We start from the raw sequence: 12434 nt of genomic DNA, 5'->3' as shown, positions 1-12434 counted from the left end.
TTGAGTCACTATGTATTTAGGGTTATTTGTTCTGCAGTTTGTTATACCCTACTTAATACAGTAGACATTCCAAAAGCCTCCCCTTTTAACAAGAATAGGTACTGTGATCTCATGCAAATTGCATTTACTTACCTTGGTATACATTTCATGAACAGTCTGCCTGGCTAAAAGCTAGTCATTCTTTCTGTGTTTTTTTCAACATTTTATTTTTTGAGGCAGGTGTCAAGTTATAAACACCTGTAAATTTTTTTCAGGCCAAGACACACAGATCTGCACTCACTGGAGGCACAGGAAGGCATACACTTGGTTGGCATTTCCCAGGTGGGCAATCTTGACCTCACTGTCAATCTTTATTTTTCCAAAGCTCAGTTGATGGAAATAATATTCAGAGGGCATTGCTCAAAGGCCATACAATTCACAACCTCTCCCTGTTTTATATATAAACCCTGTTTGGATTTAAGCTCGATCAGCTGTAAACTAAGAACAAAGATGACATTATGTTGTGTTGACCCTAGAACTGCTGTCACAGAATTTTACTTGGGTGTAATGTCACCATTAACACTCAGGGTTTTATATAATGTTTATTTTAAGAATGTTGCTGTGATCAAATTGTTTATCTCATATCTTTAGGAGGACCTACAAGAAGCTTTTTTTTTTTTTTTTTTTTTTTGGCTGGGTGTACTTTATTGATGGTACATGACAGAGTAGGGCTCTCAGTCCCTCCCCTTCCTCGGGGGGTCTGGGATGGAAGCTGTGGAGGATGGGCGACGCTTGGTGTCAGGATGGATTTGGGGCCAGGACTCCCCAGCAGCTGACGGCCTCTCTCCCTCTCATGCTGTTGCTGGGGCTGGTGGTCCAGGGGCTCTTACTCCTTGGAGGCCATGTAGACTATAAGGTCCACCACTCTGTTGCTGTAGCCAAATTCATTGTCATACCAGGAAATGAGCTTGACGAAGTGGTCATTGAGGGCAATGCCAGCCCCAGCATCAAAAGTGGAAGAGTGCGAGTCACTGTTAAAGTCGCAGGAGACAACCTGGTCTTCAGTGTAGCCCAGGATGCCCTTCAGGGGGCCCTCTGATGCCTGCTTCACCACCTTCTTGATGTCATCGTATTTGGCCGCTTTCTCCAGCCGGCAGGTCAGATCCACGACGGACACGTTGGGGGTGGGGACACGGAAGGCCATGCCAGTGAGCTTCCCATTCAGCTCCGGGATGACCTTGCCCACCGCCTTGGCAGCGCCGGTGGAAGCAGGGATGATGTTCTGGGCAGCCCCACGGCCGTCACGCCACATTTTCCCAGAGGGGCCATCCACAGTCTTCTGGGTGGCAGTGATGGCGTGGACAGTGGTCATGAGTCCCTCCACGATGCCAAAGTTGTCATGGATGACCTTGGCCAGGGGTGCCAGGCAGTTGGTGGTACAGGAAGCATTGCTGACGATCTTGAGGGACGTGTCATACTTCTCATGGTTCACACCCATCACAAACATGGGGGCATCGGCCGAAGGGGCAGAGATGATGACTCTCTTGGCGCCACCCTTCAAGTGAGCCCCAGCCTTCTCCATGGTTGTGAAGACACCAGTGGACTCCACAACATACTCAGCACCAGCATCACCCCATTTGATGTTGGTGGGATCTCGCTCCTGGAAAATAGTAATTGGACTCCCATTGATGACAAGCTTCCCGTTCTCAGCCTTGACGGTGCCTTTGAATTTGCCATGGGTGGAATCATACTGGAACATGTAGACCATGTAGTTGAGGTCAATGAAGGGGTCATTGATGGCCACAACCTGCACTTTGCCGGACAGTATAGCAGCCCTGGTGACCAGGCGCCCAATACGGCCAAATCCGTTTATGCCGACCTTCACCATCGTGTCTCAGAGATGCGGCTGGTACTGCACAAAAAGATGTGGCTGTCTGGCTAGCGGGCAGGAGCAGAGAGCCACAAGAAGCTTTTGAGAGCTGAAACCAGAAAACCTGTAAATTCTCCTGGGCAGTGGGAGCTCCTTGAGGACAGGGATGTTTGTTCACCACTCTATCCCCAGCAACTAGAAGAATGCCTAGCACATACCAAGTATTCAATAAATATCTGTTGAATGAATGAATGAACAAATCTGTTTTCAAGTCAGGAACATTCTGAATTAGGCAACAGATTAGGTTTTCTTTTCAAGTGGCTACTAGAAAGGATCAATTTGTGACCCACAAATACAAGCTGTTACGGTATTCATTTTTATCCTTATATTTGACTCTAATCTCTCCCCACCCTGTGTTTATCTCTTCTTTTGTTGCAAGATACAAATCATGGTATTTGTTATAATTTAGGTGCCCTGCTAAGCTGTCGGTGATCATTTCTGGAATTAGTTGGATTGCTAATTAATTAACTAACTAAAATATAGCTTCAAGCTCTGCCCTCAAAACCATACACATTTGAAAATCCTATTTAACAGTAAAAGTAGGTCTGATCTCTTCCTCTCAGGAACAGTAATGTGTGAGGAAGGTTGACGCAGGAATTATAAAGAACCTCTAGCAGTGCGATTCCATAAAATCTCTTTTATTCCATCTGGTTTTGGAAAGGAGCCCTGTTTTGGTTTGCTAAAGCTGCTGGAATGCAAAATACCAGTAATGGGTTGGTTTTTTCAATGGGGATTTATTAGGTTACAAATTTACAGTTCTAAGGCCATGAAAATGTCCAAATTAAGGTATCATATTAAGGTATCTCTGAGGAAAGGCTGCAGGTTTCTCTGTCACATGAAAATGCATGTGGTGACTCTGCTGGTCCTTCTCTCCTGGGCTCTGGTTTCAATGGCTTTCTCTCTTAGCTTCCCCTGGGGCTTTTCCTCTCTTAGCTTCTCCAGGGCAAATTCTAGATTTCATCTCTTAGATTCTCTGAGTTCTCTGAGTTTCATCTGTCTTTTATCCTCTCAAAAGGACTCCACCAAGGGGATTAAAAACCCACCTTGAATGGGCTGGGTCACATCTCAATTGAAATAGCCTAACCAAAAGGTCCCACCCACAATAGGTCTGACCCCACAAGAATGGATTAAAAGAACAAAGTGTTTTCTGGGTTACAGAACACATTCAAACCAGTACAAGCCCTTTGGCAATTTTTCTCTGAATCCAGGACCTCCTAGCCAGAAGACTGAGTGTTACAGAAGGAGCAGAAAGATAGAGATCTTCCAGTATTGTGTAGAAACAAACATAACACTCAGGCCCATCCTGGATCTTATCCTTGGTGCCATCCTAAGTTTCCCTTCCCAGATGGCTCTCCCAAAGCTATATTACAGGGCTGAATGTTCAGCTGATATTTTCTTCTCACTTCCAAATCATACTCTATTTAATAGCTCAGCTTCAGAGAAGCCGAGATGTATGGCATATATGTTTATGGACAACTCCATGTGGAGTTCCTCCCTTCAGAAGGAAATATTAGAAAGGAGGAGAACTACCATATTAGGATGTCTTAAGTCCACCTCAACCTAATTCTTTGGCTGGGACTCTGAGTAGGGATTTGAGAGGGTCAAGAGAGCTGTAGGTTTATACTGTACTGTGTACTAATTCCCCTTTCAGAATTGTCTAGAAGCCTCAAGACACCCAGCATGAGTGAAACAAACCTCCTGTCCACCCCTACCCCTGCCCCTCCAGGCCTTCTATTTCCCAAGACCCCATGTACTTTATAGACATGACTGAATGTTCCATAACTTTCAATACCTCTCCTTTGCCAACCCCATCAGACATTTAATCTAAATTAAAACAGTGTGCTGTCCATACAACCACAGCCAGATGAAATTCCCCTGGTTCCACCTAATTTCTGGTGGAACTTTCTCTTTTTTTGGTCCCAAAGCCAAATCTGAAACCATCTCTTCTGACAGAGTCTACCAGATCCAGTACTCAAAGGCTCCAAAGGATACAGAAGGCATAAGCAGATTGTCAGAACTCAGAGATTTAGCTCAGTTTTGTCCCTCCAAGAGCTAGCTCCTCATTAAATCAGTCTGAAATGTAGAATTCCTAAATTGAGACAGCAGAGGGTCATAGTCTAACTAGAATGGAGATCTGGGCATTCACCTCAAAGCTGTCTTTGCATTGCAAGCACAATTCTTGTTAATTTGGGGTTGCTGGGGGTTGAGGAAGTAGGAGGCTGATAACCACTGCAAGGGAACTGAAGCCCTCAAACTCAGCCCTTGCACTACCACAGGATAGCATCCAGCCAAATGTTACATCAGCCTCTCTCTTTACATTAGAAAACACTGGCAGCATCTAGTTTATAAAAACAAATCATCATTTCCTACATCATGGAAAAAGGTTCTTCTGAAGGTAAAGTAGTCTTTAAGAAAAGACATCTATCCATGTAATACCCAAAGTAAGATCACCTGAAAACTGCCTGCCCTCCCTAATCTAGGACTCTTAAATGTAAAAAATCCCTAAGCAATCTCAAATTCTTTGGGAAGCATCAGAATTGTCTGTCTGACTCATTTACTTTTCTTCTTCCTTGGAGAATGTGACTCAAGAAATTTGCAAGTATTCTCCCCATCACCGGTGTTGTTACGATCAATTAACAAACTTCTAAAAGTCACATCTTTTTATGAGCATTTAATAAACCCTTTTTTCCTAGTAAAAGTGACTTTTGTCCATTTATTAAAAATTGGAAAATACAGGAAATCACCCAATAATCACCACTTAAAATAATCATTACTATCATTTTGTGATTTCCTTGTTCCTATATTTATTATTTTTCATATTCAAGATCTAGTGTTATCCCGATATTTTTTCTTTTGCTTTCTAGTATAAGCACTTTCCCTTGTCATAAGAATTCTTTCTGGTTATCATTTTTAATGGATGGATAATTCTTCCTCAAAAGGATCTACCTTGGTTTACCCATTCTCTTATTGTTGGGCATTTACTTTGTTTTTATATTTCCACCAGAAATAATGGTACGAGGAACATCTTTGTTCATAAATATTTGCTTGCAAATTCTGGTGACTTAAATTGACTCCAGAAGTGGAGTTGCCACTTTACAATATTTTTATAAGAACATAAAAATAATATATGGCCAAAAAAAAAAAAACCTCAGACAAAAATAAAAATCATCTATAAATTCAGTGCTCAGGAATAACCACTATTAATGTTTTGCCATATATTGTTCCAGCTTTTCTTCTAAGTACATATATTTACATTTATGTTTCTGTTTATGGGATAGGTTGAATTATGTACCCCAATTTTCACATGTTCTTAATCTTGATCCCATTCCTGTGAGTGTGAACCCATCGTGAACAGGTCTTGAAGAAGTTAGTCAAGGTGTGGCCCAGCTGAAAGAGGTTGGGAGTTAACTATAAAGAAGTCCTTTACAAGCAGAAGAAATTCAGACAGAGAGAGAGAAAGCCACGAGAAGGAGCCAGAATTCAGAAGAGAAAGTAGAGGATCTTTCTGTGTGACGTGAGGCAGGAAAATGCGACAAAGAACCTCAAGGATCCAGCCAGTGAGAAAGTTACCAACTCCTGGAGAAAGCAAACTTTCTATCCTCTGAAACCATGAGCCAAAAAATTCCTGTTGTTCAGCCAGCCCATGGTGTGGTATCTGTCATAAGCTAAGATAGTTTTTGGTAGCAGAAAGTGTGGTGCTGCTATTACAAATACCTAAAAATGTGGAAACGGCTTTGGAATTGGGTAATGGGTGAAGGCTGGAAAAATTGTGAGGTGCTTGGTAGAGAAGGCCTAGATTGCCCCAGGCAAGCTCAAACCTGGGAACCTAAGAACTTCACACACATACTGGCCAAGAAGCCAAAAATTGTTTCTTTTGAATCTCTAGAAAATTTTCATTATTCCAGCTTGTCTTACTAAAATGAAGAGGCCCTTGCCTCCAAATCTCTCACCAGCTCGGTATTTTAATTATTGTCTAACATCTGAGTGGGGATTAGGTGACCACTCCAACGTACCTAAATACAGACAAGTAGGGCAGGAACCAACATGAAAGCTAAAAGCTCTTGAAGAGGAAGGGAAGACAGTGTGAACTATACCAGTTGACCTGCATCACTACTTCCCCAGGGGCAGGCAGTGCAAGGACAGTGACAAACACCATCCATCCACTGGAATCAAGATTCAGTTTGAAAAACAGCTGCAGAAGTATCTCTATAGTGTATAGTGGGTTTCAGTCCTCAACAATCATATTAAACTTCTCCATCTTCTTTACACCAAACTGGATCAGGAAAAGAGAGAAAATGGCATCTTTTGGAAGTTACCTGCGAGGATATCTTATGAATATCTTTATTCATAAGACTAGGCATCCTAGTGAATGTATTGGGTCATTTTTAATAATCTCTATGTTCCCATCTTGAATAAAATGCATTTCATAATTTACTTCTGCCGTCTACCTTACTCCCACCTTTTTGTGCTTTCTGCTCAACTTCCTCCATGGCTTAATAGGCCAAAAGGAGAAGTGATTAAGACATAAAAGTAAATTTTGTCCTCCTTTCATAGACTTTCTGTCCTTGCTCCCATACTCTCTCCCCCGTGGTATTGCTTGTCATTTGTGATTCTTTGTGTGGGTGTGTGTATTACTCTGTAATGTAATTCCATTAATAGCCTCATGAAAACATGATTCTTCTTTAATACTAGCAGGAAAAGAGTTTAATCTATCAACCATGCTTGTCAGTAGCAGGTAGGCTCTTCTCTGTGTTTCAGTAAAAGACATAAATTTTTTTAAAAAATTGTGCTCTATCATATTTGTTTGGACTCCTATTCAGGTCTATATTTAAAAGCTGGAAGAAGAAACCATTGAGCAACCATAGCTGCAAAGCCAGTATTGTGGTAACAAGAATCTATGGTTATAATTTTTCTTTCCAAAATCTCTGGAGGGAATACAGGATCCAGTGGGAGACATACAGCAGGTGAATAAGTCCATTTCCAGGAAACAAGCCAACAAGTTGCTTTGTGGTTTAAATCAAAATCCCTTATCAAATAAATAAGTCTCAGGAGCTCACTTTGCGCACACTCCATGGCATCATACTGAGATTCTTCAAATGGGTCCCACAAATATTTATTGTACATCCACTCTGTGCCCAGTACATGGGGATGGAAATGAATGATAGAGGCTCTTCTCTCTAAAAACTCATCCTGTCAAGCAGACAGGCCAGAGACATACACACAAGTAACTCTAATACTTGGGACTCTATAGTAGGTGCTATAGTAGGAGCTGACACAGATGCTCAGAGATGCTTGGAGATGCAGACAGAAGGACTTTCAGAGATGCTAAACTAAGAGATGAAGCCCTGAATTTGCCCTGGATTAGCTAAGAGAGGACCCCCAGAAGCTTAGAGAGAAACATCCTGGGAGAAAGAAGCAAGGACACACAGGAGCTGAGACAGAGGAGCTGAAACACAACCTGGGACTAGGAGACACCAGCCACGTGCCTTCCTATCTGACAGAGGTATCCCAGACACCATTGGCCTTTCTTCAGTGAAGGTATCCTCTTGCTGGTGCCTTAGTTTGAACACTTCTATGGCCACAGGACTATAAATTTGTAACCTAATAAATACCCTCTATAAAAGCTAATCCATTTCTGGTATTTTGTACAATGGCAGCATTAGCAAACCAGAACAAGGAAAGAATAATCAGAGAGGCAGGATAGCTTAGGAAGTAAAAATATGACTCAGTCCATCTGACCATGTGACTTCATCTCCATAATCCTCAATTCCTCATCTGTAATATGAGAATGATAATGACATCTTTATTGTATTGTTTTTGAAAGGATGTTAAAAACCATGTCTTTCTCAGCGTAGTTCTCTGCACACGGTAACTGCTCAGTAAATGTTAGTTCTCGTCAGAGGCAGCATTCAATTTTTTCAAATTATGACAATATCAGATTTTTCTATGACCTATTCATTTAAACATATTCCTTATTGTATCCCATTGTGGAGGAAGTGAATAACTGTTTTCTTACAGAATAAAGTTTTCCTCTCGGCCCTTCAAATTCAACTCACATAACAACTGCTGTGGGATTCTGGTTCTACAGAGTAGTATATTATGCCATTGGATGGCTTAGCCAGGCTTCTTGCCTCACTTCCCTCCCCAGTGTCCCACTCAGGAAAAATCTCCATGCTCTTGAACCCCACCTCAGGCTTCTAACAAAGTCCCCAGCAGGCAAGCTAATAAGGGGAAGAGTTAAGACCTTAATGCTCTCATGAGCAACCAGAGCACATTTAGTGAAGTTACTAATGGAGAATGTGATGTGACCTTTTCCACCAAAAGGAGCTCTCACACACAAGAGTCAGGGATCCTGACCTCAAAGACAGGCCGCCACCATATTTCTTCTGGTAATGTTTGTGACAGAGCTCCTACCTGAAATGTCTTTTGTAATGGGAGAGTTTCATTTTCTTTACCTGGCATGGACTACGCCCACTACAAAGACAGCAGAAACAGTAGCATGGAAGCCAGCCAGAGGATGGCAAAATACAGGTCCTCTCCTACCTGCCACTACCCAAATCTTAAAAGATGATGGCCAACAGCAGGAAAATCCATGACCAGTGATGCATCAGGGAAACCTGCTGTGGTAGAGTGAGTTATGTACCCCCAGAAAAAACATGTTCTTAATCTTAATCCACATTGCTGTGGGTGTGAACCCATTGTAAATGGGACTTCTTGAAAATGCTACTTTTAGTTACAGTGTGGCCCAACTGAATGAGGATCAGTCTTAATCCAGATTGCTGGAGGCCTCAGAAAGAGAAAATCCCAGGGAGGAGCCAGAAGCTGGAATTCAGCAGGAACCCAAAAGAGAAAGGCAAGAACATCCCCATGTGACTGGAAAGCCAAGGAACCCCAAGGATTACCAGCAGCCAACATCAGAACACTACAGTCTTTGGGGAGAAAGCAAGCCTGACCAATATGTTGATTTTGGACTTCTTTTAGCCTTAAAACGTTGAACCAATAAATTCCTATTATTTAAGCCAACCCATTGTGCAGTATTTGTGATAGCTACTCTGGCAAACTATGAACCTGCCTAGAGGAAGTAGTGAGCAAAGACCATATCAGAATTGGCATGAGGTAAGGGAGAGAGAAACTGTCCTGAGCAGTGACAGTGGCCCTTCTACCTCTCTGCCTTTTGAGTGGGGTGAGCAGCCCACTTCATTTTGTCCCAGAGAACAGGAAAATCTAGGTATAGTAGTGTTCTAGTTTGCTAATGCTGCCAGAATGCAAAATACCAGAATGGATCAGCTTTTATAAAGGGAGTTTATTTGGTTACACAGTTACAGTCTTAAGGCCATAAAGTGTCCAAGGTAACACATCAGCAATCGGGTATGTTCCCTGGAGGATGGCCAATGGCATTCAGAAAACCTCTGTTAGCTGGGAAGGCACGTGGCTGGTGTCTGCTCCAAGTTCTGGTTTCATAATGGCTTTCTCCCAGGACATTCCTCTCCAGGCTGCAGCTCCTCTTCAAAATGTCACTCTCAGTTGCTCTTGGGGCATTTGTCCTCTCTTAGCTTCTCTGGAGCATGAGTTGGCTTTCAGTGGCCATCTTCAAACTGTCTCTCATCTGCAGCTACTCTCTCAGCTCCTGAGCATTCTTCGGAGTGTCCCTCTTGGCTGTAGCAAACTCTCTCCTTCTGTCTGAGCTTATATAGTGCTCCAGTAAACTAATCAAGGCCCATGCTGAATGGGCGGGGTCACACCTCCATGGAAATTATACAATCAGAGTTATCACCCATAGTTGGGTGGGGCGCATTTCCATGGAAACAACCTAATCCAAACGTTCCAACTTAATCCCCGCTAATATGTCTGCCCTCACAAGATTGCATCAAAGAACATGCTTTTCTGGGGGATATAATATATACAAACTGGTACAAGCAGTTATGAATTTGTACTGGCCATAGAGTCAACTGTGCCAGAAGTGTAACCAAGCTTTATTTCTTTCAGGAGCCCCGCATATTCTGCCTGGGAGTAGAATATATATAATCTGGTCAGTTCCAGACAAATTTGGTCGTTTCAGATTTATACTTAGTCAGATTCAGAATTCTAGCTCGCTCTCTCTCCCTTGACCTTTCTCCCCAAGGTAAAATCGAAATTCCAGGAGTACTTATATGCCATGCAGTGGTCAGTGGAACAGAAACAGCTGCTTCATCGCCATCCTCAGTTTCCTGCTGGCCTCTGCTGGTGACACACAATATCCTACCTGGTTCGAGTCATCAGGTCATCTCCAAGCTGGCATTGGGCAGGAATGAAACACGTTCTTCGATCCCAGACTGGACAGGATCCCCTCATCTCTGCCACCCTAGCTCCTGGGGCCCACTGACGTCTTAGCTGACAAAGTATCCTTACTCTTAGGCACAAAGAAGCTCTGGCTATTCTCCCATACTTTCTCTGCAGCCACAGGAGACTCAGGCCACCAACAATCACTCAATTATCTAATCACCTCTCACAGCCATCAATCTGCCACACTTCCAGGCCACAGCAGCAAGAGCTGCTTCCTCTAAATCCTAAACAGGACCAGCAAGAGAACTTTTCCACAAGACTTTCCTCCTCCTTGGACATCAGGCAGACAATGAAGCACCAGTGCTCTTTGTCCTTGGATGCTCAAAATTATCAAGGGCTTCTATCATTTTCTTCCCTCTGAGGACTCGGTAAAAGGGTGTGGAAAGGGACATGGGCTCTGCTGCAGGGAGCAGAGTCCGAGCCAAGGATTCACTTCCTCTCAGCCTAGGTTCCAGCCTAGGGACTTTTACCTACCTTTTCTGGGTGGGAGTCACCTCTTTCATAATAAAGTGCTACTGGGTCACAGCCCTGCACATTCACTTAAGTATTGGCTGTTGCTACTTCCTCACTGCAATAGGAGAGGTGAGTAGCTATGGCAGAGGCCATATCTTCTTCAAAGTCTAAAATGTTTACTCTCTGCCCCTTTACAAAGAGTTTGCTGGCCCTACTCCAGGATGAGGATAATTTGGTGCTATATCTGTCCTTTCCCAAATCTACTCTTCAGGGTATAATCTTGAGTTTATGTCACACACCAACAGTCAAGTCTTTCCTCCTTTTCTCTCAGAGTCTCTCCCACAGGTTTAAATAAGATCTTTTTTTGAAATTTATAAAAAGGTTCACAATTGGCTGTGTTTCTGCAGTGCCAGCTGTACCCTAAGGGCAGTGCCTTCTGAAAGTTCTCACAGCTGCCTGAAGGGTAGACATGAGAACAGCTGTGAAAGGAATTTCAGAGGGGAAAAAAATACATACTGGATTAATATCAAAATATTATCCACTAGGCAATTACAATCAAAGGGGCATCCATATCCCAGGGGTCTGCTCCAGGGGTTGTAGGACAGAGAACAACTACAAAACTCTGGGGAGTGTGCCTGGTGGTGAGAAAGAAGAGCCTATTTATCTTGTTTTGATTTTTTTTAATCATATGAATATATTACTGTTTAAAAAAAACAAACAAACTTAGAACCATAGATGAATAAAATGAGAACAGAGCAACATGGAAAAAAAAAAAAAAGGAAATGAAAAAAGAGCCCCTACCTCTCTTGTATAGCTGAAAATCAATATATAAGCCTTAGACTCATACTTTTTGTACTCAGCAGCTCTCAAAGGGCCAAACTTCTTCCCACTCTATACAGCACTTAGAGGTACCTGCAACACACTCTGAGCCATCTGAGGATGGGGCAGCACCGCAGTCAACTATGGGTCTACCTAGGAGGTTAGTCAGCAGAGCTAGGTAGCAGTGTTCAGATAGTGCTCAGTGGACCCTTGGGGTCCATGGAGGTCTCCCTGACCCCCAGGAAAGGAGAGGAGACAATGCAGGGGAGACTCCCCTCCTGTTACAAAGCCTTTTAAAAATTAATTTTGATTCAGCAATAGCTTAAGGTGCACCAGAAATTATAAAAATAATACAGAGATTTCCCACATTCCTTTCACCCAGCTTCCCCCCAAAGATATCCTACACAGCTATAGTATGTTACAGAAACCAGAAAATTGATGTGGTACAGTATTATTATTTGCATTTCATCAGGTTTTTTGGCACTTCTTAAAAAAACTATTAAAAAAATACCTATAACTACATCATGTTTTAAAGATAACACAATAAGAACAGTATCAGTAAATCATAATTTCATAATGTAAAAGACCCAAGTACCAGGCACTCTGTTTCAAGAGCAGAAATTACGGCATTTAACGTTATTTGATTTTGGTTTATAAAATGTTAGCAGGCTATCTAGGCAGGGATCCAGCAGATGAAATCGTTTTCTATTATTTCATCAGATCAATAAGGTTTGTTCCATGTTCAACGCACTCAATTCAGTCCTTTGCAATGCTTTGCTTTTGTTTCTCTTCTAGGAACCAAGATTACATCCCTCTACCGCAACAGCTGACTCTAATCTTCACAATTATTAGAGAAATCGTTTTTAGGTCACTTCTCTGTTTTTATTAATTTTATAAAATGCAAAGTAATATTTCGTGGTGAAAGGGAGAG

General features: G+C 42.4%; 1 protein-coding gene across 1 annotated transcript; it reads right to left on the bottom strand.

Moving 5' to 3' along the window:
- Positions 1-722: 722 nt before the first annotated feature.
- On the bottom strand, positions 723-1916 carry LOC119533954 (glyceraldehyde-3-phosphate dehydrogenase). The gene has a single exon (XM_037835930.1). The coding sequence runs from the start codon at positions 1865-1867 to the stop codon at positions 866-868; it is 1002 nt and encodes a 333-aa protein (XP_037691858.1). The 5' UTR covers positions 1868-1916; the 3' UTR covers positions 723-865.
- Between the last annotated feature and the right edge of the window lie 10518 nt (positions 1917-12434).

Source organism: Choloepus didactylus, chromosome 5 (genome assembly GCF_015220235.1).
Source record: "Choloepus didactylus isolate mChoDid1 chromosome 5, mChoDid1.pri, whole genome shotgun sequence".
NCBI lineage: Eukaryota > Metazoa > Chordata > Mammalia > Pilosa > Megalonychidae > Choloepus > Choloepus didactylus.
Note: the sequence above shows the minus strand (reverse complement) of the source record. Positions and strands in the feature narration are given on the sequence as shown.